The sequence below is a fragment of the Chelonoidis abingdonii genome, chromosome 2 (genome assembly GCF_003597395.2).
Source record: "Chelonoidis abingdonii isolate Lonesome George chromosome 2, CheloAbing_2.0, whole genome shotgun sequence".
Lineage (NCBI taxonomy): Eukaryota > Metazoa > Chordata > Testudines > Testudinidae > Chelonoidis > Chelonoidis abingdonii.
In genome coordinates, this window is record NC_133770.1 from 206,596,999 (window position 1) to 206,622,092 (window position 25,094).

Below are 25,094 nucleotides of genomic sequence, written 5' to 3' on the forward strand. Positions count from 1 at the left end.
ATTTTTTTCGCAAAAGACGTATGTGTGTGTGTGTGTGTGTGTGTGTGTGTGTGTGTGTGTGTGTGTGTGTGTGTGTGTGTGTAAAAACAAACAATTTAATACTGTACACAGCAATGATGACTGTGAAGCTTTCTTGAGATGGTGAAGTCAGAGGGTGGGATATTTCCCAGGGAATCCCTTTGTGCTAAATGATGAACTAGCACTCGGCTAAGCCCTCCAGGTTAACACATTGTTGCTAATGTAGCCCCACACTCTACAAGGCAGCACAAATGGAGGGAGGGGAGACAGCATGGTAGAGAGAGACAAACACACCGTGTGTGAGAGAGAGGGAGATGCGCATTGCCCCTTTAAATACGCTGACTCTAAGTACATTGGCTTTTTAAGTAGTTCAGCAAGTTGAGATAGCAGCTGCTGCCAGCAAGCTCTCTCCATCCTGTCCCCCTCCCATCCCGCTCTGTGGAGATGGGGGTACAGGAGCAGGAAGGAGGAGAACACCCTGACATTACACCCCTCTTTCCCCCTCCTCCTGGCACAGCAAGCAGGAGGCTCCCAGGAGCAGCTCCAAGGCACAGGGCAGGAGCAGCATACAGCAGTTGAGAGAGGGAAAGCTGAACTGCCTGGCAATTGTTAGCTTGCTGGGCAGCTGCTGCACAGGGAACTTAGGAGAGCGGGGAGCTAATGAGGGGCTGCCAGTCCACTGTGGTTCCAAGCCCCCAACAGCTAGCTCCAACAGGCTGCTCTTTCTCCAAGCAGTGGACAAAGCAGGCAAATGCCAAACAATGTTATAAGGCAGCACCGCACAACTTCAAAAAGACGGTTACTCACCTTTGTAACTGTTGTTCTTCGAGATGTGTTGCTCATATCCATTCCAAGTAGGTGTGCGCGCGCTGCATGCACGTTCGTCAGAAGAATTTTCCCCTAGCAACACCCGGCGGGTTGGCTGGCGCCCCCTGGCATGGCGCTGCTACGGCACTAGATATATACCCCTGCCGACCCGTCCGCTCCTCAGTTCCTTCTTGGAACTGAGGAGCGGACTACTCCGACAGTGGGGAAGGAGGGCGGGTGTGGAATGGATATGAGTAAAACATCTCGAAGAACAACAGTTACAAAGGTGAGTAACCGTCTTTTCTTCTTCGAGTGCTTGCTCATATCCATTCCAAGTAGGCGAATCCCAAGCCTTACCTAGGCGGTGGGGTCGGATGGACACTGCCGAATGCAAGACTGCCAAGCCAAGGGCTGCATCGTCTCTGGATTGCTGTACCAAGGCATAATGGAAAGTAAAGGTGTGTACCGAAGACCACGTAGCTGCTCGGCATATCTCCTGGATAGGCACTCGAGCTAAAAAGGCAGTCGACAAGGCCTGAGCCCTGGTGGAATGTGCAGTAACACGGCCTGGGGAGGCGTGAGCTAGATCATAGCAAGCCCGAATGCATGCTGTGACCCAGGAGGAAATTCTCTGGGAAGAGACGGGTTGACCTTTCATACTGTCTGCCACGGCGACAGAGTTGGGTGCTCTTACGGAAAGATCTGGTGTGGTCAATGTAGAATGCGAGCGCCCTACGGACGTCCAGCGAGTGCAACTGCTGCTCTATATGGGATGCATGCGGTTTGGGAAAGAAGACCAGGAGGAATATGTCCTGGTTGAGGTGAAAGGATGAAACCACCTTGGGAAGGAACGCCGGATGTGGGCGCAACTGCACCTTGTCCTTGTGGAATATCATGTAAGGCGGGTCCACCATGAGAGCGCGAAGCTCCAAAACTCTCCTAGCCGATGTAACGGCTACAAGGAACGCCGCCTTCCACGATAAATAGAGGAGAGAGCAGGTTGCCAAGGGTTCGAACAGAGGGGCCATAAGTCTTGACAGAACCAAATTGAGGTCCCAGGAAGGGGCGGGGCGTCGCACCTGCGGAAAAAGACGCTCCAGCCCCTTGAGGAACCTCGAGACCATAGGGTGGGAGAAAACGGAGGTAAGCTCCTTCTCTGGGATGAAAGGTCGAGATGGCGGCTAGGTGTACCCGCAAAGGTGAGAGTGCGAGACCCTGCTGCTTGAGATGCCAGAGGTATTCCAATATTATGTGAATAGGAACCTGCGCAGGTGCCGCCTGCTGTGCTTGACACCAGCAATAGAACCGCTTCCACTTGGACAAGTACTTGGCCCTAGTGGAGGGTTTTCTGCTGCCCAGGAGTACTCGTTGCACTGGGGTGGAGCAGCGTAGTTCCGAGTGAGTCAACCACGTAAGAGCCACGCCGTGAGGTGGAGGGATTGCAAGTCGGGATGGAGAAGCCTGCTGTGGTCCTGGGTTATTAGATCCTGATGGAGAGACAGGGGGATGGCTATCGAGTTGTCCAGCAACGTGGTGTACCAATTCTGGCGAGGCCACGCTGGGGCGATCAGAATCAGTCGAGCCCTGTCCCTGCGAAGCTTTACAAAGCCCTTGTGCACCAACGGAAAGGGTGGGAAGGCGTACAGCAGGTGGGTCGACGAAGACATGAGGAAGGCGTCCAATATTGAGCCCAGGGCGAGACCCTGAAAGGAGCAGAACCTGTGACACTTCCGGTTTCTGCGGGAGGCGAAGAGGTCTATGTGGGGAAAGCCCCACTTCTGGAAGAGAGAATGAGCTATGTCTGGTCGAAGTGACCACTCGTGGGCGAGAAAAGACCTGCTGAGGTGGTCCGCTAACGTGTTCTGGACCCCTGGGAGGAAGGACGCCACCAGGTCTATAGAGTGGGCTATACAGAATTCCCACAGTCGGATCGCCTCCTGACAAAGGGGGAGAGAGCGGGTTCCTCCCTGCTTGTTTATGTAGTGCATCGAGGTGGTGTTGTCCGTGAGCACTAAAACACAAAGGCCCTGCAGGTGGTGAAGAAAAGTATGACAGGCGAGGCGGACTGCCCGTAGCTCCCGGATGTTTATGTGTAATGACAACTCCTGGGCGGACCAGAGGCCTTGCGTGCGACGACCCGCCATGTGAGCCCCCCAGCCCAGAGATGACGCGTCCGTCGTTAGGGACGTAGATGGTTTTCTGGGGTGGAACGGCATGCCTGCACACACCAGGGAAGGGTTTTGCCACCAAAGGAGGGAGCATAAGACACTCTGAGGAACCGTGACGACGATGTCTATGGTGTCCCTGTGTGGGCGGTAAACGGAGGCCAGCCAGATTTGAAGGGGGTGAAGGCGGAGTTTGGCGTGCTTGGTGACGAAAGTACAGGCAGCCATATGGCCGAGGAGGCTGAGGCAGGCCCAGGCTGAGGTCATCGGAAAGGCCTGCAGGCTCTCTAAGGCAGTGACTATTGCCTGAAACCGGCTCAGCGGGAGGTAGGCCGCTGCGAGCGTGGAGTCCAGGACAGCTCCGATGAATTCTATTCTTTGAGTGGGCACAAGGGTGGATTTGCCCATATTGACCATCAGGCCCAAACGCTCGAAGAGTTCCATGATGACGGCTATGTGAGCAGCGACCTGGGTCTCGCAGGTCCCACGACTAAGTCAGTCGTCTAGGTAAGGGAAGACACATATGCGCCGACGATGGAGGAAGGCAGCCACCGCTGCCATGCACTTTGTGAAGACATGTGGGGCAGTGGAAAGGCCGAAAGGAAGGACCGTGAATTGGAAGTGACGATTTCGCACCATAAAACGTAGGTACCGTCTGTGTGGAGGGTAAATAGAGATATGAAAGTACGCGTCCTTCATGTCGAGAGCAGCGAACCAGTCCCCCGGATCCAGGGATGGGATAATAGTCCCCAAGGAAACCATCCGGAACTTCAACTTCTTTAAGACAACGTTGAGCCTGTGGAGGTCTAGGATGGGTCGAAGACCTCCTTTCGACTTGGGGATTAAGAAGTAACGGGAATAAAACCCCCTGCTCCTGAACTCCTGCGGTACCTCCTCTATGGCTCCGATTTCGAGAAGAGTACGGATCTCCTGCCAGAGATGCTCGTGAGAGGGGTCCCTGAAGAGGGATGGGGGAGGGTGGGTGGGGGCACAAAATAAACTGCAGATGGTAACCAAACTCCACCATACGTAGGACCCAACAATCTGAGGTTAGTCAGGTCCACGCCGGGAGGAAGGAGGAGAGACGGTTGGAGAACTGGATAGGATTCCGGGAAAGGACTGGTGCTCTGCTCTCGGTCGCACCTTCAAAAGTTTTGCTTTGGTCCCGACGGTGGCTTGGCAGAACCATTATTCTGGCCCCCCTGAGGAACCGGCTCGTCGTCGTTCGCCGGTTCAACCGCACGCCTTCTAGTAAGTCCTGTCATGTCGTGGGGGGTGGTAGAGGACGTTGAGGTTGGGCTCTGAAGGACCTGCGTTGGGTCTGCGGAGTATGCATCCCAGGGGAACGCATTATGATCACGGTGTCCTTGAGCTCTGGAGCGCTAGGGTCCGTTTTCTCCGAGAAGCCCTGGCCTTCAAATGGAAGTCCTGATTGTGTTTGCAGTTCGGGGGTGCCGGAACCTGCCCGATCATCTCGCCTGCAACTCCCGATGCCACGGTCCTGGCCGCGAATCCGCAGCGCAGAGAGGCCTGCAGGAAGTCCGGACTCTTTTCCCTTCCTCAAGGAGGCTCTGGAACTCTGGATGGGAGTCCAGGGGGACCAGCTCGGTGAACTTGTCCATAGACTGCCAGGTGTTAAAATTGTACCTACTGAGAAGGGCCTGCTGGTTAGCTACACGCAACTGTAGGCCCCCTGCGGAGTATACTTTGCGTCCAAGTAGGTCCATGCTTTTAGCCTCCCGCGATTTTGGGGCGGGGGCTTGCTGGCCATGGCGCTCCCTCTCGTTCACAGACTGGACGACCAGAGAGCATGGAGGAGGATGGGTATAAAGATATTCGTACCCTTTAGATGGTACCATATATTTCTTCTCCATGCCTCTGGCTGTAGGGGGGATTGCCAGATCGAGTCCGCTTTAGCCTGGATGGAGCGGATAAATGGCAGGGCTACACGACTCGGGTCATCCGAAGAGAGTATGTCCACGACCGGGTCCTCCACCTCCGGGACTTCCTCCACCTGAAGGTTGATGCTCAACGCAACACAGCGGAGAAGGTCCTGGTGGGCTCGTAGGCAACACGGCGGAGAAGGTCCTGGTGGGCTCGTAGGTCAATGGGGGGCGGGCCTGAGGTTGATGTACCCGCTACCGCCTCATCCGGCGAGGAGGAGGACGAGAGACCCAGGACCAGCGGTTCAAGCTGTGAGTCCCGGTCGAGAGGGGGGTCGGTTTCTGCGGTGGCCTGAGGGTCCTGGGTTGCGGCTGAAGCGTCCGTATCAGCCGGAGGACGACGACTAATAGTGGCCTCTGGTGCGCGACGGACCGACACGGCGGACCGCGACGTCACTGTAGGATCGCCCTGGGCTCGGTGGTACGCCCAAGGCGTCCAGAAGGAGCACTGTGGTGCTTGCTCCAAGCCCTGGGACTCCGGGAGGGCACGGGCCTGGGGCTCCACATCTCCATAGAGAGCACTATCTGCTCGGGACGAACCAGATAGGTGTCTCGATGGCCAGGGCGGAGCAGATAGTCCGTGAGGTGGGTACCGGACGTCATGCCCCGCCGGGGAGCGGTACCGGGAATCATACCGGTGCCGAGACGTGGACCGGGACCTGCGACCAGCACGGTGCCGGGAGGTCGACCGGGACCGAAAGGAGCGGCGGTGTGATAGACTCCGCCGGGAACGGTGCAGGGAGCTAGACCGTCGTGCTCAATACCGGTCCGGAGAACACGACCTGGACCGGTGCCGCGAGTACGACCGGCGCCGAGAGGGGGATTGGTACCGGGACTGCGAGCGGCGCCTGGATCTTGACCGGCGATAAGAGCGGGAGCGGTGCCAGGATCTCGATCGCGAGCGGTGTCTGCCTGCTGCCTCAATGGACGGTGGTCTGACCATGGCAGGCTTTCTTGCTGATGGGAGGACCCGCATCGGCGGTGCCAGGGGTTGAGGCAGGGTGGGCTCCGTAAGAGCAATCAGTTCTCTCGCCGTTGCGAAGGTCTCCAGTGTGGTGGGAACGACGAGCTCAACCAAGGCGCTTGCCGGGGAGCTGTCATGCACCGGACTCGACGGCTCTTGTCTGGCCGGAATCGACGGTGCGGAGACTACCGGTGCCGCAGTTGTTGGTGCCAGACGGCTCGGTTTGGCGTGCTCAGACTGCAGTGCCAAGGTTGGAGCTGCAGGAGTCTTAGGCTTTTTGGCCCTCGGGGAGAGGGAGCGGTGCCGGGCCGGCTTCGGTGCCGGAGATGGTTGGTGCCGAGGTGTTCTGATGGTGCCGACGGTCTCTGGTGCCAGTGAAGCACTTCTCCCCGGTGCAGACTGCGCGGCACTCGGTGCCGGAGCTGGAGGGGTGAGGGCCGCCTCCATCAGGAGCTGCTTCAAGCGAGAGTCCCGCTCCTTTTTAGTCCGTGGTTTGAAGGACTTACAGATACGGCACTTGTTCGTCAGATGGGATTCTCCCAGGCACTTCAGGCAGCGATCATGGGGGTCTCCCGTTGGCATCGGCCGGAGACAGGTCGAGCACTGTTTGAAACCGGGAGAGCCAGGCATGAGCCCGGGCCCCGGGAGGGGTGAGGAGGGGTAAACCCCAGCCCTCTAACTAAACTATACTAACAACTATTACTATTTAATAACAACTATAACTCTAACTAGAACTATATATACAATAAGTAGAACAACGGGTGAAAAGCTAGGGAAGTGGAGGTCAGCTAAGCCGCGCTCCACTGTTCCAACGACCAACACAGGCAGTAAGAAGGAACTGAGGAGCGGACGGGTCGGCAGGGGTATATATCCGGTGCCATAGCGGCGCCACGCCAGGGGGCGCCAGCCGACCCGCCGGGTGTTGCTAAGGGAAAATTCTTCCGACGAACGTGCACGCGGCGCATGCACACCTACTTGGAATGGATATGAGCAAGCACTCGAAGAAGAACAAACAAGTTCTCTAACTGATCAGCAATGTAACAGACAAAAAATAACAGAAGGTATGCAAAAGTGAAGTCAGGAGCTCCCATTTCCTGCTCTCAATAGGAAAAGAGAACAGTACAGTGAAAGACAAGTTTTTTTTTGCTTGAGAAAGGGAAGTCAGGACTTAATTATTTTTTGCTTGAGGGAGAGGAAAGTATTTGGATGAGCAGTGACAGCAAGTGAGGGTTAAGCCAAGAGATACAGTACTTTTAGTATCCTGTGGGAGAAGAACAGGATGCAGAGTCTTGGATTTTAGGTGGAGTGTGACTTACCATCTCCTACTCACTCAAATGGAAACAGGAAAAACTACAGTGCAGGCTTCTTCCATGATGTCACCACTCACGTTCCCTAAAAATCCTACTAAATCCTCTACGAAGAAGAATGCCAGGACCTAGTATTTCTAGTAACTAAAATAGTATCTTCGAGACTGATACTATATTTAAGTAAATGTTGATTTAACACAAAATTTAAATAAAGAGGAAAAGAAGAAAACCGGTGTATATGAAACAAACCAGATGACAGCTGGAGCCGTAGATCAATGAAACAAAGTTTCTATTTCTTGAGGTAAATTAAGTTTATGATTCACCATTTTAAACTGTTTTGATCAGTAACAGTATTTTAAACAAAATTATGATGTTTAGAAAAGAAACAAACAACTTACCAAACCCAGACGGCTCCCACCGTTTACTTCCACTAGGGCCAGCAGATTGACCAATGTACGATTCTGTACTTAAAATATTTGTATTCCAGGAACCAGAGTATGGATTACAAAGTGAAGATGTACCCAACAATCCAGGGCCAACACTTGGACCTAAAGGAATTCCTACTGTAACTGAATTCTGAATGTGTCCTGCTGGGATGCTAGAAAAAGGAAGTCCTGCTGGAAGACAACAACCGGTGCAGCTGCCACCATACTGAGACAAAGCAACATTTCCACTGGATTGCATGTTTCCCAGGTATTGTTGAGCAAATGCTGTGGTTGCAAGTGAACGTCCAGTAAGTAGCGTGGGAATTGCAGAAGACACTGTCTGAGTCTCAGAGGCAGATCCATGGGATTTGAAGCTTGAAACAGGAATATACTGTTCACCACACGTGTTTTGATTTAATGGAATATAAACACCTAAGGCACTGTATGTGGGTACCATATTTAAAGAGGACAATTCTGGCTTCTTTGTTTTGTTTGTATGATCCTGACAAGCTACAGGTGTATCAACATTAACAGATAAAGGCTGAAGGACACATGACTTGCTTGGTAAAGCTGGATTAACATGTCCCATTTCATTCTGACTGGATGTTGTGTTTGGAAGACTAGATGTAAACTCATTTTCACTTCTTGGTAAACACTCTCTGGACAATTTATGGTTAGGTACTGAATCTTCAAGTTTGTTGCTAGGACCTGTAGACTCACTTGCTTCTGGCTTCTCATTCACATTCCTCTGACTAGTGTTTAGTGATGTTCCTCTTCTATTTCTTTGCCATGAGAAGTCTTCGGGTTTTTCAGTAGTCTGTTCTATTAATGGAGTTGGACTGGATCGAATTATTGTTGTGCTCAACTCACTAGCATTATTACTCTAGAACAGAAGTTGTTAAATATCACACATTAATATTATAAGTTATAGGTAGGCTTGGAAGAATGAGATTTTTATTGGTAAAGGTCAGTAAATGTCAATTTCACTGTAAATAAACTGATGAAAAAAATATTCCCATCCCCAAACAAAATTTACAGATAAAAAAAGTAAAATGCTGCTTGAGAACTAGAGTATAAGGATATTTACTTTGTATATTTTGACATACGATATTGAAACTGTTTTAAAGTTATAAAGCTCTGAATTTTTGAATATTGGTATCTACTGTCATTAAATAATTGCCTGACCTTCTCACCATAATTTCCTGCCACTATGAAAACTTAAAAATAGATAAAAATTGAAGGAGAGGGGGAAATCTTAAAATAATCATTAATATTATCTATCAAAAGTATAGAAAGTAAACACTGAATTCTGCCTAACCTAATTATAGGAAAAATATTAGGGTTTACATTGGTACATACTAAAAAGTGGAACAGGAATCTTGGTTTGGAAGTATCTACAGGGCCACTTGACATCATAAAGTTTAACCAAATTTCTGAAACTTCTCTTTCTTCTAGTAATTAGGTCCACAGATATATTACAGTAGGTGCTTCCACCTGCCTGGAACTTGGGGACAGAACTAGACCTGTAAGCTGCTGAGGAATGCCCCACTTCCTCAAGTTCCCACCAGTTAAGTTAGCTTCCATGGCTAGTGTAACTCCATTCCACTTTCCTAAAGTACATATTGTGCTAACTGCATTTCTAAATAAATAAATAAAAAATAAATAAGCCCAAGTTTCTTCTTCTACGGAGCAAAGGATAGATTCCCCTAACTAAATAAACCTGAATCTTTAAAAGAGTCAGTTTTTTATCTGACTCTGGATGATCACTTTTCAGAGTGGTAGCCATGTTAGTCTGTATCAACAAAAACGAGGAGTCCTTGTGGCACCTTAAAGACTAAGTTATTTGGGCATAAGCTTTCGTTGGCTAAAACCCTCTTCATCAGATGCATGGAGTGAAAAATACATTAAGCAGTACATATATATTACAGCATATGAAAAGATGGGAGTTGCCTTACCAAGTGGAGAGTCAGTGCTAATTGAATTGGCCTCATTAAGGTAGAAGTGGCCTATTCTCAACAGTTGACAAGAACAGGTGAATAGTCAAGTTTTCTGTCTAGAAAGCTTGGATAAAGTTCTCCTCTTATCCATCACAGTGGAATTTTCACAGAAGTGCTACTCCAGGGTGTAAAACAGGATTATTCTTTAAACATGGACATACAATTTACTTAATTTGTGGATCCCAGCTTACCTTTACTAGGAACTATAGCATAAAGATGTCTGCCAAAACATGGCATTGGAGAAAGACTGGATAACAAAATTTATTTTACTGGTGAACTTACATACTGATGGCAATATGGCTATGTAGGAGATCTCATTAAGAGATACATTACTTTTCTGTCCATTAAATTCAGTGCTTCTAAGGATTGGGTTGTGATGCTGGACAGATTGAAGAATATTTTTTGTATTTTGTGACAAAGAAGTTGACTTTGGAAATCAATAGTACGTTGCTGAGAGTATTACTTCTCTGAATTTGAAGGTATAATTCTGGGTTTCTTCAGAGAAAGCTCCTGAATTCTAAAACTTACCTAACTGAAGCTACCAATAATATTAGGAATGGTAATATACAAAAACCTGTAGGAGAACACTTCAATCTCCCTGGACACACAATAGCAGATTTAAAGGTACCCATCCTGCAGCAAAAAAACTTCAGGACCAGACTTCAAAGAGAAACTGCTGAGCTTCAGTTCATCTGCAAATTTGACATCAGCAGCTCAGGATTAAACAAAGACTGAATGGCTTGCCAACTACAAAACCAGTTTCTCGTCTCTTGGTTTTCACACCTCAGCTGCTTGAACAGGGCCTCATCCTCCCTGATTGAACTAACCTCATTCTCTCTAGCTTGCTTCTTGCTTGCATATATATACCTGCCGCTGGAAATTTCCACTACATGCATCCGACGAAGTGGGTATTCACCCACAAAAGCTCATGCTCCAAAACGTCTTTAGTCTTTAAGGTGCCACAGGATTCTTTGCTGCTTAAGCTATGAAGTTTATCCTCCAAAAGGAGAAGAGGGATGACCATTCAAGGAGCAGGTCCTGCACTGTCTGCTGAACCTCCTGGGGCAACCACGCAGTTTGCAGCCATGGGTATCTGCACAGGGTGATGGTAGAGGCCATGATCCTAGCAGCTGAATCACATTCTTGCCATCAGCTTCCCTTCACCTACCAGTGAAAGGTACTCCTGCTTAGCATCCTCAAGCAATTTGTCTTTACATTTTAGAATAACATCCTAGATATTAAAGTCATTTAGCCCTAATAAAGCCTGCTGACTGGCAATTCTAAGCTGTAACCCTGCCACAGAAAACATTTTTCTACCAAACAAGTCTAGCTTTTTTATCCTTTGACTTAGGGGTAGACACCTGTTGGCCCTGGATCTCCCTCTTGTTGGCAAGAGAGACAACTAGTGACCATGGAGGAGGGTGGGAATAAAAGTTTTCAAAACTCACAAGGGAACATAATATCTACACTTGGCTTGCGCAGATATGGGAGGGAGTAAGGAGAAATTTACCAGGAAGCCTTGGTAAGTTCTCAAATTGCCTCATTAATTGGCACCACCACCTAAGGCCAGATCATCAACAAGGTGGCAAGAAGATTCCTTAACCAACTCTACCTGAATGTCCAAGGCCAAAGATACCCTTTTAAAAGAGTACCTGGTGAGCCCTGTAGTCATCAATAGCAGATGGAGATACCCCTGAGAAAACTGCTTCATCTGGATAGGAGGAAGATTAAGCCAGCACATTACGCTGTCTGGGCGAAACTTACCAATGTTCCCTGGGCCATGCCAGGGCAATCAGGAGGACCTGGGCCCTATCCATCTTTATCTTTTCCAGGACCTTGACCATCAGCAGGATCCAAGGGAAGGCACAGGGAAACTGGTCTGATCAGGATAGGAGGAAGGCATCCGAAATACCGCCCATTCCCAGCCCCTCTGAGCAGAACCAGGGATACTGGTGGTTCTGCCAAGTCGTGAACAGGTCCACTTAGGGAGTTCCCCATTCTTGGACAAGTCTGTGCACCACCTCTGGGTGTACAGACCACTTGTGCTGAGAGGAGAAGTCTCGGCTCAGGCGATCCACCTGCGAGTTCCGGGTGCCCGGTAGGTGGTAGGTTTGCAGGCAAATGTCATGGGTTATACAGAAGTCCCACAGCCTGAGGGCTTCCTGGCCGAAGGCAGAGGAGCTGGCCCCGCCTTGCTTGTTGATGTAAAACATTGAGGCCGTGTTGTTTGTGAGTACCCTGACCACTCTGCCCTCCAGGTGCAAGAGGAAGTCGATGCGGGCGAGCCAGACTGCCATGAGTTCCTTGAAGTTTATATTCAGGGCAAGGTCCTGCACAGACCACAGACCTTGGGTCTGAACGTCCCGCACATGGGCTCCCCACCCCAGGTCTGAAGCGTCAGACACCAGCTCCACCAACTGGGGCCTGCCCCTGAACGGGACCCCGCGGAGCATGTTCCCCAGGGAGGACCATCATTGTAGGGAGGCAATCAGCAGCTCAGGCACAGTGAAGACCTTTTCCATCCTATCTCTGGCCTGTTAGAACACTGAGGCCAAGCAGAGCTGGAGGGGCCTCATCTTGAATCTGGAGTGGTGAATCACATATGTGCACGCCGACATGTGACCCACGAGTTGGAGACACACTTTGGCTGTCGTCATGGGAAATCTTGTGACTGTGTCAATGACCGTTTCAGGGTCTCGAATCCATCCAGTGGGAGGAAGGCTCTGGCCAATGTGGCGTCCAGGACTGCCCCAATAAACTATGCACTGTACCGGGGCTAACGTGGACTTAGTGTCATTCACCAATAGGTCCAGGGTAGCACACATGGACAGAAGGAGCACCACGTGATCCTGCACCTGCAACCAGGAGCTGCCCTTGACCAGTCAGTCAGTCGTCCAGACAGGGGAAGATCTGGACCCCACGACATCTGAGGTAGGCTGCAACCACAGACATGCTCTTTGTGAATACCCTGGGAGCAGTGGACAGGCCAAACAGGGGAACTGTAAATTGGTAGTGTTCCTGCCCAACCGTGAAATGGAGGAACCACCTGTGCCCCTTGAATATATGGATGTGGAAGTATGCGTCTTGCAGATCAAGGGTGGCATACCAGTACCTGGGACCCAGCGAGGGGATGAAGGAGGCCAGAAAGACCACATGGATCTTGAGCTTTAACATGTACTGGTTCAGGCCTCGAAGGTCCAGGATGGGCCTGATCCCCCCTTTGGCCTTCAGGATAAGGAAATAGTGTTTGAACTCCGCTGGCATCACTTCCACTGCTCTTAGGCCAAGAAGCCGCCGCACCTCCTGCTCGAGCAGGGCTTCGTGATAGGGGTCCCCCAGAGGGACAGCAGCAGTGGTTGGTTGGGCAGGGTACAGGTAAATTGGAGAGTGTAGCCCCAGGAGATGGTGTTGAGACCAATCACGACCACTCTGGGAGAAAAGCACACAACCGGTTGGAGAAGTGAAGCTTCATTGTGGGTGGATCCCTGATGTGAATGGTAGGTCACCCCTGGGCATCCCATCAAAACCGCCGTTTCCCTGCCTTTTTGCCCTTGGAGGACCCAGGCTGGTGGGCAGACCGTGACTGCCTCTGTGGGCATTTCCTATCATCCTGTGACTTTTTATAAGGGGGCTCACATTTAGAGTGGGTGGCCTGAGGGGGAGCCTGATGCAGCTTAAACTTAGGTCTAGCTGGAGTTGGAACAGAGAGACCAAGTGTCTAAAGCGTAGTGCAGGAATCTTTTAGGCCGTGCAGCTTTACGTCTGTCTGTTCCGCAAACAGAGCCTTGCCATCAAACATGAGGTCCTGCAAAGAGTTCTGTGCCTCAGTGGACAGTCCAGACAGCAGGAGCCACAATATCCTCCTCATGGACACCACAGAGGCCCATGGACTATGCAGCCGTATCTGCCACATACGATGCTGCCTACAGGGTTGCCCTGGCAGCTGCTGTACCTCTTCCACCAGAGCTTTGAACTTCTTCCTGTCACGCTCCTGGAGGGAGTCCTCGAAATTGGGAAGAGAGCCCCACAAACTGAACTTACCCACAAACCGACCCAGGAGAGCCTGATGTTTCCAGTTAAGGGTGGTAAACCTCGAGGACGAATAAACCTTTCTCCCAAATGAGTCCAGCCTCCTTGAGTCTTTATTTTTCGGATTAGGAGCTGGTTGGCCCTACCGTTCCCTCTGATTGAGGGACTCAACAACCAGGGAGTTGGGGGAAGGGAAGATGTACAAGTATTCATGCCCTCTGGCATGCACAAAGTACTTCTGGTACTCTTAGAGATGGGGGGGCAAGGAAGCCGTGATTTGCCACAAGGTGTTTGAAATTTTTGCCACCCCTTCTTGGAGTGGAAGAGCCACCCTGCCTGGCACCAAGGCAGATAGGATGTTGGAGAGTCTGAGGGCTGAGGCTTGATGCCATCCTTTTCAATAGCTTCTGGTGGGCTTTAGAGTCCTCCTGTGGAATAGAGGTAGGAGGGACCGTAATCACCTCACCAGGAGAGGCTGAGGAGGCAGGCGCGGTACTTTACATGTCTGCGGGTACCGGAGGACTCGCCACTTGGTCTCCCTCCAGGCAAGGCACTGAAGATGCACGTCCCACTGACTCCCTTCTCGGAGGCTGGGACAGGGAGGCCAACAGCCATTCCTAGGCTCCGGTAGCTGAGTGAGACCCCACCAGGGGCTGCGTGAGGGTCATGGGGCACATTGGCACCTGCTGTGGCACCGGGGGAGCAGGCTGTTCAGCCTGACTGGCCTGTCCCATCAATCGATGACTATGAAGGGAGACTGGGCTGGTGTATGACCTGCCGCCATCCCTGGACAGGGAGGAGCAGCAGCAGCGGGAATGGTACCAACCACGAGATCACGATCCCGACGTGGAGGAACAGTACCGCCGGTAGCAGCTGCTCCATGATCGGCTCCAGTGGGCGGATCCGCGCCACCCAGGCACCAGCAATCGACACCCAGGACCGTGGCAGCGCTGCCATGGCAGGATCCTGGAGCGAGATGGTACAAAGGGGAATGGAGTAGACATTACTGTTGCGACCAGCTACGGTAGCCCCTCAAAGACAAAGACCTTCAGTGTCTTCTGTCTCAACAGTGCCCGCTCCTTGAGGTGGAGCAGTGCCTGGAGTCTCTGTCAGTCATAACCCAACCAGACAACCTGGTGAGGGTCGATGGTGACTGGTGTGCACTACACACGGAACAGTCGCTGAGCAGCAAACAGCATCAGGAAGATTCCCTCAAACAGTACCGAACCGGGGGAGACTGCGGAGATCCCAGCGGTGGCTTGCCTCTGGACCGTGGAGCCAGCATTGGTGGTGCTCCTGGTACTGGCATGAACATAACATCCCGAGCTGCTTGCAGGGCCTCTAGTGTGGAAGCCTGCTCCACTCAACCTGAGTTGGAGGCCTGGAGGCTGATGGGGACTGAGGACTGCCCAATATGGATCTAGCCTCTCCCCCAGTCTTGCTCCGGTGTTGCGCAGAGAAGGCCTCTTCTTAGCCTACTTGGTGTGCCCCGTGGACACAGAGCAGCGCCAACTGGTAGACAGCATCAAGGGTCACTGTGCACCGACATCACGATACCCAGTACCAACTCAGAGCGGCGCTGACTCCATCAGGATAGCCCAGAACCAAATCTCTTTCTCTCTCGGTCTTGAAAGACCTGCAAATCTCCAGCAATTACTGAGATAAGTTTCACCCAGACAGCGTAAACAGTCTGTGTGCGATCACTCACTGTCATCAGTCGCCTTCAAGTGTCACACAACTTAAAACCCGGGGCACGCCTGGCCTGGGCGCACTAAACTAAACTAAGTTACACCAACTACTTCAACTACAGGTGGTACTACACTGAACGAACAAGAGTTCTAGAGGAAAGTTGCAGACAAGCTGGAGTAGAGCAGTTCTAAAGCACAAGCAGCAAGAAGGAACTGAGGGTGGAGGGAGCGCACAGCACCCCTTACACTGCACCATGGAGGCGCCACTCCTGGGGTTGCTAAGGACGCTCTCCTCCGGGTACTGCTAGGGGAAAAACTGCTGGCAACGGGGCACGTGGCGAACACACACACCTACTGTGGAACACACGAGCAATCACTCGAAGAACAATTTCAGACAATAAATAAAATACCTTCCGCATTTATTTGCTCAGGTTTTAGTCTTTTGTTTTCCACTTTCAGAAGGGCACTCACCAGGTAAGTCAAACCCTGATATTTACCCATGGTAAAAAAACAAACTGGAAAAGCTCCACACTTCCTTTAATGAATGTAGAAGCAAAAAAGGGCAACTCTCTTTCAATAAGTCAATTTTAAAGACAAATTGATTCAGTTAAAGGTGACAACTATTCACTTAAATGAAAATTGCCACAAACTTTTCATTCAAGTTATATTTTAAAGCCCCGTCAAAAGTTAAACTGTAGGTAAAATCATAAAAATGTTCAGTATTTCAAAGACAATTTAATGAATTAAAAAAACTTGTACATACATGGTTAAACTAGAGATCAAGACTATCTTACCTCATGTCTCACTCCACTAGATATGCTGGCTATATTCTTAAGGGTATTGTCAGTTGCAGAGACATATGTCAGTCGACTCATGCTAGGACTTGAACATACTGACTTTAAGGTACTGTCACTGCAGGCAGAACTCTGAAAATAAGGTGCTGTGCAAGGAGAATCAGCTTCAGATCTAAGGAGGAAATGCAAAGTATGTCAATATTGACTTGTATGTTCCCCGCATCCCCCCCAAAAATCAAAATTTAAGTGTCAAAAACCACTTTTTAGATATTTAATTATCTTAATTAGCTGCTTTGTTCAATTCAATCTGTAGACTATTTACTATTGAAAAATAACTGGATAGGTCAACCATCAAAAGATACCTAAGTCAATACTAGGATTCTAAATAATAAAACCTTCTGTTTCTTATGATTTGTGCACCAGTCACAATTCTGCCCTTGGATACGTATACACAATTCTCCAGTTTCAATAGGATCTACATTTGGGTTGCCAAGGGCACATCTTGAGCCATAAAACTGAAGCTTGGGCACACTGATACTATGGTTATGGAAATGGTCTAAGAATCTAAAACTAAAAAGTAAACTGCTAGGCACAAAGAGGCCTTCACTATAAGCAGGTTTGTATTTCTTGCATTATGTTTAATACCATATGGTGTTCCTTAACATCCAGATCAACAGGAGTAGATATTTTTCCCCAAGAGCATCAAACATCTCTTTTTACTTAACACCTACAATGTATATTTTCTGCATGGAGAACACCTTTCCAGAGTGCAAGGGAGGGGCAACTATGAAAGCTTTCATATAAAGGAGTCACATATAATATCATCATACTATTATTTATCAAGATACTCCACAGCTATACATTTCACATCTTGTAATGCATAAGCAGCATAAAATAGATTGTGTATTAATTTCTGGAAAAAAGCTGCATGCCCCAAAATTCTGAAAATTAACAGTATGTACAATATAGTATTAACGTTTTAATTCTAAACAAAAGTTACTGTTTAACAATAATTTAAAACATGAAAATTAGGGTAAGGCTATCATATTTGTTTTGTTGAGGGGGCCATGTTCCATTTATCATCATAAGCTATGGGTCAGTATATTAATTTAGGACTATATATTGACCAGGGCTAAATTAAACATCAGTATTACAGGTCCAGGCCTACAATTCCAATTAAATTTTGCAATTCTTAGAACCTGAACTGTGAAAGAAAAGACAGACGGAAAGCTTCCAGCCCTTATGGTTGCAAATAAAACTTTAAAAGCCCACAAATTGCAATCAATCCAGTGATGTCTGCTTGATTTAGCCTGGAAAAAAAATACTTCTGAGAAGTGTAAACTGCCATATTCATCTCAATGCCACAAAACAAAGCTGATATCTGAAGAGGAGATCTTCTCCTCAAACCAGCAGGGAAATACAGAAAGCCAACTATTTCTCAAGGCTCCTGTCACTTGCATTTTTGGGAAAAAAATAAAAAAAACCTTCCGATTCTTATCACTGAGGGACACTAAAGTCATACATTACTGAAACAAGATCCTACAATAAATTGAGTTCTGGCAGGTACGCATCTCAAAATACAGCATAAATAGGGGTATAAAGAAATGTTAGTCCCTCACTCCCCCATCAAAAGAGTTTACCCTGAAAGAGTTGTTCCAGAAGCTTCACTGGGAGAAGAATGAATTAATGGTGAAGTTGAGGGTCTGAAGCTATATTGTTCATCCTCTGACGACTGTAAGTGACATTCAAAAGATGTGGGTTTCTGATCTGTTAACAGAATAATCCCTTTAAGCACAATGAAAGTAACTAGACTGTTTTCAAAATGGGCCATTTAGGAAATGGATCGAGACTATACATTTACTTACCGATACTTTTTGGGGAAGTCACAGAAGGCTTTTCAAAAGTCACATGTTTTACAAAATTATTGCAAGTAGCATGAGCCTCCTTGATTCCTTTTTGCATTTTTCCACCTTGTCTCTTTTCAACTTTGCTCAGTTTCTGTGTAGATTTGACGTTGGTGGGACTTATAGGTAATGGAACACTAGACTGCTGGACAAGTTTTAAGCTGTTGGTTGACACTGTGCTTTCTGTAGTTGCTCTCTTCACTGAGTCATTACTTGATCTAGAAGCAATTTTGTTCATCACCTGATGAGTTGTTTCTTTATTTTCCTTGGAATCGTTAATATGTGAGTTTGTGAGGCTATTGGTTTGGCCAGCAAATTGCTTTAATGAAGCACACCTGCCTATACACACCATCTCCTTTTCTGTTGCAGGCACACTCAAAAATCCTTGTCTCTCATTTTCACTGGATGTCTTTTGTGTATCTAGTACATTTAAAGTAAGGCTAGTTCTCTTTGGCTGTGGCTGTTCACCAGTTTTCAAATCAGATGATTTTTCTGAATGCTTACCCCTGTTTACAGTTTTCTTTCTATTCTCAGGGAAGTTAGATGCACAAGAGGAATCCTGGGTGCCATTTTCTTCATAAAAGCTTTCTGCACAGTCCAGAAGCCATTTCTCTCCTCCTTGCTTCATAAGAAGATTACTATTTAGCAAGTCTGCTGCCTGAGTATCTTGACTTTTATGTTTATATGGTAAAGAACTATCCCAAATAAGGTCATGGGCAGATACATCAGATCTTGTAAAGTTTTCAGGCTCACTTTCATGCCCAGCCTCTTCAGTCTTTTTAAGATATTTCTCCATATTAAAAGCATTATGCTTTTCTTTTTTGCTGGATAAAAGCTGATTAATGAAGGAGAGGTCTGTATCTTTATCAGCTTCAGGAAGGAAGGGTTTCTCTCTACTTTTATTTGAAAGAGCTATTATCATAGCAGCTAATTGAGAAGGATCAGCACTAGCAGATGCATTAGCAATAGCCGAAGCAATTGTGCTTATGCTCAGGATAGGATCTGTGAAATCAGGCAGCTTGTCTTCAAATGTGCTTTTATCAAGTCTTTCCTAAAATGAAATAAAGTTAAACATAAGCTTAACCCAAATTTTACTTAAAAATAACTTAGTAATTCAGCCTTAGCCTCCTACAGGCACAGTCACTAACTTTCACACGGCAAATAAGCACCCTGATTTTCACAATAAGTAAAAAATCAAGTTAATTCCATTTCAAAACAAGGCCAAAACAAGCCAATCCCTAAGAAGCCCAACACTATGTGACTAGATCCCCCTGGCATGCAGTCTGGGACTGTGATAGGCCCAATTCTTTACTCTCCCCCTTGTCCCTGCTTACCCCCGCACCCCCGTTGCTGAGAGTTGATAAAAAAAAATGTAGCAACAAGCTACAATAAGCAACAAGCTACAAGCCAAAAACTAGTCAACAAGCAACTCACAAGCCAAGTAAGCCGAAAACAAGCCCAATTTCTGCAGGGTTTTTTTTGTGAGTTTGACATGTCTGCCTACAGGAGCGTTATACATTTTGTGAGTTACTTGTAAATGCCTTGGAATATATTATAAGGCATAAACATTATTTAGTTTATTAAAAAAAATCAGTACCATAAGAAGTTAGATCCATAAGAGTTTCAGAAAGTGTCTAGAAAAGATCTAATGAAAGCAACAAGCTGACAAGTTTTATAAGAATTAGTACAGAAGACATCCTGGGAGCATATAACAGTTAAAGAAAGTCCTCTCCATGCCTCCTATGAATTCAACTTAAGAAACCGGGACTTAGATAATGGAGACTGGAACAGAAACATGCCAATTTACAAGAAAGAGGGGAGAGGCTTCAGACACAATAAAGAGAGAATCTCTGGATAAAGAGAGCCCCAACTGAAGCCAATTTCTGAATACATACTACTCACTGGCAGACTTCTTTATACTTCTTTTCCTGCCTGAGAAAAAGTTACTTACCTTATAGTAACTGGAGGTTCTTGGGAGATGGGGGGAGTCACTGTCTATATTCCACTGCAGGCACATATTCACTTCATGTCCCTGGAATCGGAGAATTCTTGCAAGCCCACAGGTGCACCCTTGCTCTCCTCATGCCTCAACAGAAAGTATAAAGAGCAGAGTAGATCGACTGCCTCTCCAGTCCCTTTTCCACAGTGAATTCAGAAATGACCAGAGGCAGAGTGGAAGGAGGGTGGGTAGTGGAATACAGACAAGGACTACACATCTCGAAGAATCACCAGTTACTATAAGGTAAGTAACTTTCTCTTCTTTGGGTGCTGTTTCCTGTGTATAATTACACTGTGGGTGGCTGAAGCAGTACTAAAGTAGGAGGAGGGTGGCAGCAAAACTTTTTGACAGACCAGCAAAACAGGCAGCAAAACTTTTTGACAGACCACTGTCCCAAAGGATGAATCACTTGAGAAGTCCTGTACTAGAGCATAATGTCTTGTGAACGTGTGGATGAAACTCGACGTAGCTGCCTTGAAAACATTAAGTAAAGCTACAGCCTGAAGCAATACCCCTGGATGTTGCTTCTGCTCTTGCAGAATGAGCCCTTACTGGATAAGTGAGAGAAAGATGTTACAGCTGGTAGCAAAGTAGGAAATTGTCAGAGATCCATTTAATGAGCCTCTGGAAAGATACAGCTTGACCTCAGAATCATTCTGCTATGGCACAAAACAGTCTAGATAAGGGGAGGGCCACATCGGGGTGCGAAACTGTATTGAGGGCCGGGTAGGGAAGGCTGTGCTCCCCCCACAGCCTGGCCCCTGCACCCTATCCACCCCGACTGCCCCATTCAGAACCCTTGACCCATTCAACCCCTCTGCTCCTTGTCCCCTGACCGACCCCACCTGAGATACCACCCCCGACCGACCCTCCTGCTCCCTGTCCCCTGACGGCCCCGACCCCTATCCACACGCCCACCCCCTGACAGGCCCCCTGGGACTCTGCCCTCATCCAATCCGCCCTGTTCCCCATTCCCTTCCCACCCCGAACCTCTGCCCCATCCAACTGCCCCCCGCTCCCTGTCCCAACTGCCCCCCAGGACACCCTGCCCCATAGCCAACCCCCCAGCCCGAGCCCCCTTACCATGCTGCTCAGAGCAGCATGTCTGGAGCCACGCCCCCCGGCTGGAGCCAAACACACTGCTGCGCTGCTCTGCATAAGCATGGTTGTGGGGCAGGGGGGACGGCAGGGGAGGGGCTGGGGGCTAGCTGACCACCAGGAGCTCAGGGGCCAGGCAGGACAATCCTGTGGGCACGATGTGGCCCACGGGACATAGTTTGCCCACCTCTGGTCTAGGTGATTTTCTGACCGGTTCTGACCTTTGTAGGTAAAAAGCCAATGCTCATTACATACTGGAGGAAGAAATGAAAGTCTCCTCCTCCGATGCATGTGGTTTTAGAAAATACACAGGTAAGCAGACTGACTGGTTTAAGCAGAACTCAGAAAGTACCTTGGGGGTGAAATTCAGATGTAGTCTTAATGAGATTTTGTTCTAATGGAATGGAATGTTTGGAGCATCCATCATTAGGGTTCCAAACTCATCTACACTTCTGGCTGAGATGATGGCCACAAGGAATGCAACTGTCATTGATAAGTATGTGACCCAGGGAGCCCCTTTGCCAACTGGCAAAGGGCACCCCACACCATAACTTGCAGCGGGCCTGATGCACTCATTGCCCCAACTCACTGCTGTCATAATCTCAATCTAAAAAGGTGTCGTAGTGTTTCATATGCAAACTGGTAATATGCTGGTCATTATTAATATTGTGTTATGTATATATGGGTGGCATATAAACAATTATAGCTGTCTGCTGGAAATATGTTCCTAAAATGTGTTTGATAAACAATGCCTAAGCCGAGCTTATCCTAGACAAAAGAATGTTGTTTTGCAGGTTTGACTGTCTCCAATGTAAATTAAGCAAAGTGTGCCCAGAGACTATGAAAAGCAAATTTACATGCAAGGTCAACAAAGCCATCAGGTAAGCAAGTGGAGGAAGATGACCACTTAATATCAAGGAGGGATGAAGACTGCACCCCCAGGAAGCCTTCTTATCTCTTCAAACAGGGTCAATGAACTGGGAAGATACCAGCAGAGGCAAAAAGCCATTTTGTCATCCATTACTGAGGGGATGAAGGGTGCAGCATCCTTCAAATCAATTAAAATTGGGTCCCTTGGTCTTGAGTAGGAGGGATGCTGATAACAATAAAGTAAGGAAACTGATTAGGCAAGTATTGTAAATTGCTAGAATTAAGATTTACTCCCCAAAATACATGTTGTTTGTTTGTTTTATCTGTAACCTTTCCTCCCTCTTTAACTCTTCCTTGTAATCACTTACCTACATTCTTTGTTAATACATTAATTTTCTTTTATTACAAAGCCATCTCAATGCTGTGTATTAAACCCAATTCTGGGTCTTCAGCCAAATTAACAGGAACGGATGCATAATGCATTGTCTCTCTTTGGAAGCAGCAAACTGGATAACTTCTGTGAGGGTCCAGTGAAGGACTGGACACTAAAGGGGAGATAATTTCAGGGAGACTCAGGACTGGAAGGACTAGTGATGTCATTCTGCAAGGAATAAAAAGCCTCATGGAAACCAAAGCAAGGTCACCGTATGGTTAGCAGGCTGCTGGTGGCAGGGGTCTGAGCCAAATCTGCATAGCACAGAAGAACCCACGTTACAGGGCAGTGAGTGACAACTCCTACTGGACTGGGTGAGTGTCACACACTGATTGCTGCTGGGTGGACTCATACAGAACTGAAGGACAGCCCAGTCATCTTGAGAGAAAGAAGATATTCACCTTACTTTGTGCTATCTGCTGACTCAGGAGATAGATGTTTCAGCTGTGCTGACTTCCACTTGGCTGAATAGCATTTCCTATTAGAATCTTTTCAGAGCAGGAATATTCTAAGGTTGATAGCCATTCAAAAACCAAGCCAAGAGATAAATTATTTTAGGGTCACGATGCTTGATCCTGCCTTCCCCCTCCATCAAGCGATTGCAAAAGGACTGGATGCTGATTGAAAGATGAAATGATATTAAAAGGAGATTTGGAAACCAAAACTGTCAGGGACAAGTGGGGACGAGGAGGATGACTTGTCCCTGTTCTGTCAAATCTCTATACGACTCACAGTAGGAGAAGTAAGGGAAGAGAGGCCTATTTCACCTGTCCTGACCAGGGAAAGGACAGTTACTCACCTTTGTAACTGTTGTTCTTCGAGATGTGTTGCTCATATCCATTCCAAGTAGGTGTGCGCGCGCCGCATGCACGTTCATCGGAAGAATTTTCCCCTAGCAACACCCGGTGGGTCGGCAGGCGCCCCCTGGCGTGGCGCCGTTGCAGCACCGCATATATACTCCTGCCGACCCGCCCGCTCCTCAGTTCCTTCTTGCCGGCTACTCCGACAGTGGGGAAGGAGGACGGGTGTGGAATGGATATGAGCAACACATCTCGAAGAACAACAGTTACAAAGGTGAGTAACTGTCCTTTCCCTGGTCAGGACAGGTGAAATAGGCCTCTCTTCCCTTACTTCTCCTACTGTGAGTCGTATAGAGATTTGACAGAACAGGGACAAGTCATCCTCCTCGTCCCCACTTGTCCCTGACAGTTTTGGTTTCCAAATCTCCTTTTAATATCATTTCATCTTTCAATCAGCATCCAGTCCTTTTGCAATCGCTTGATGGAGGGGGAAGGCAGGATCAAGCATCGTGACCCTAAAATAATTTATCTCTTGGCTTGGTTTTTGAATGGCTATCAACCTTAGAATATTCCTGCTCTGAAAAGATTCTAATAGGAAATGCTATTCAGCCAAGTGGAAGTCAGCACAGCTGAAACATCTATCTCCTGAGTCAGCAGATAGCACAAAGTAAGGTGAATATCTTCTTTCTCTCAAGATGACTGGGCTGTCCTTCAGTTCTGTATGAGTCCACCCAGCAGCAATCAGTGTGTGACACTCACCCAGTCCAGTAGGAGTTGTCACTCACTGCCCTGTAACGTGGGTTCTTCTGTGCTATGCAGATTTGGCTCAGACCCCTGCCACCAGCAGCCTGCTAACCATACGGTGACCTTGCTTTGGTTTCCATGAGGCTTTTTATTCCTTGCAGAATGACATCACTAGTCCTTCCAGTCCTGAGTCTCCCTGAAATTATCTCCCCTTTAGTGTCCAGTCCTTCACTGGACCCTCACAGAAGTTATCCAGTTTGCTGCTTCCAAAGAGAGACAATGCATTATGCATCCGTTCCTGTTAATTTGGCTGAAGACCCAGAATTGGGTTTAATACACAGCATTGAGATGGCTTTGTAATAAAAGAAAATTAATGTATTAACAAAGAATGTAGGTAAGTGATTACAAGGAAGAGTTAAAGAGGGAGGAAAGGTTACAGATAAAACAAACAAACAACATGTATTTTGGGGAGTAAATCTTAATTCTAGCAATTTACAATACTTGCCTAATCAGTTTCCTTACTTTATTGTTATCAGCATCCCTCCTACTCAAGACCAAGGGACCCAATTTTAATTGATTTGAAGGATGCTGCACCCTTCATCCCCTCAGTAATGGATGACAAAATGGCTTTTTGCCTCTGCTGGTATCTTCCCAGTTCATTGACCCTGTTTGAAGAGATAAGAAGGCTTCCTGGGGGTGCAGTCTTCATCCCTCCTTGATATTAAGTGGTCATCTTCCTCCACTTGCTTACCTGATGGCTTTGTTGACCTTGCATGTAAATTTGCTTTTCATAGTCTCTGGGCACACTTTGCTTAATTTACATTGGAGACAGTCAAACCTGCAAAACAACATTCTTTTGTCTAGGATAAGCTCGGCTTAGGCATTGTTTATCAAACACATTTTAGGAACATATTTCCAGCAGACAGCTATAATTGTTTATATGCCACCCATATATACATAACACAATATTAATAATGACCAGCATATTACCAGTTTGCATATGAAACACTACGACACCTTTTTAGATTGAGATTATGACAGCAGTGAGTTGGGGCAATGAGTGCATCAGGCCCGCTGCAAGTTATGGTGTGGGGTGCCCTTTGCCAGTT

At 47.8% G+C, this 25,094-nt stretch overlaps 1 protein-coding gene across 1 annotated transcript in view; it reads right to left on the minus strand.

Moving 5' to 3' along the window:
* Positions 1-25,094, minus strand: part of CEP192 (centrosomal protein 192) — a 224,551-nt gene that overhangs the window by 96,403 nt on the left and 103,054 nt on the right. The window contains exons 26-29 of the mRNA XM_075062017.1: positions 18,003-19,092; positions 17,778-17,904; positions 16,138-16,309; positions 7,603-8,512 (exon numbers count right to left, since the gene is read on the minus strand). Of these exons, the coding sequence (XP_074918118.1) occupies positions 7,603-8,512; positions 16,138-16,309; positions 17,778-17,904; positions 18,003-19,092 (2,299 nt within the window). The remainder of the gene's footprint in view (positions 1-7,602; positions 8,513-16,137; positions 16,310-17,777; positions 17,905-18,002; positions 19,093-25,094) is intronic.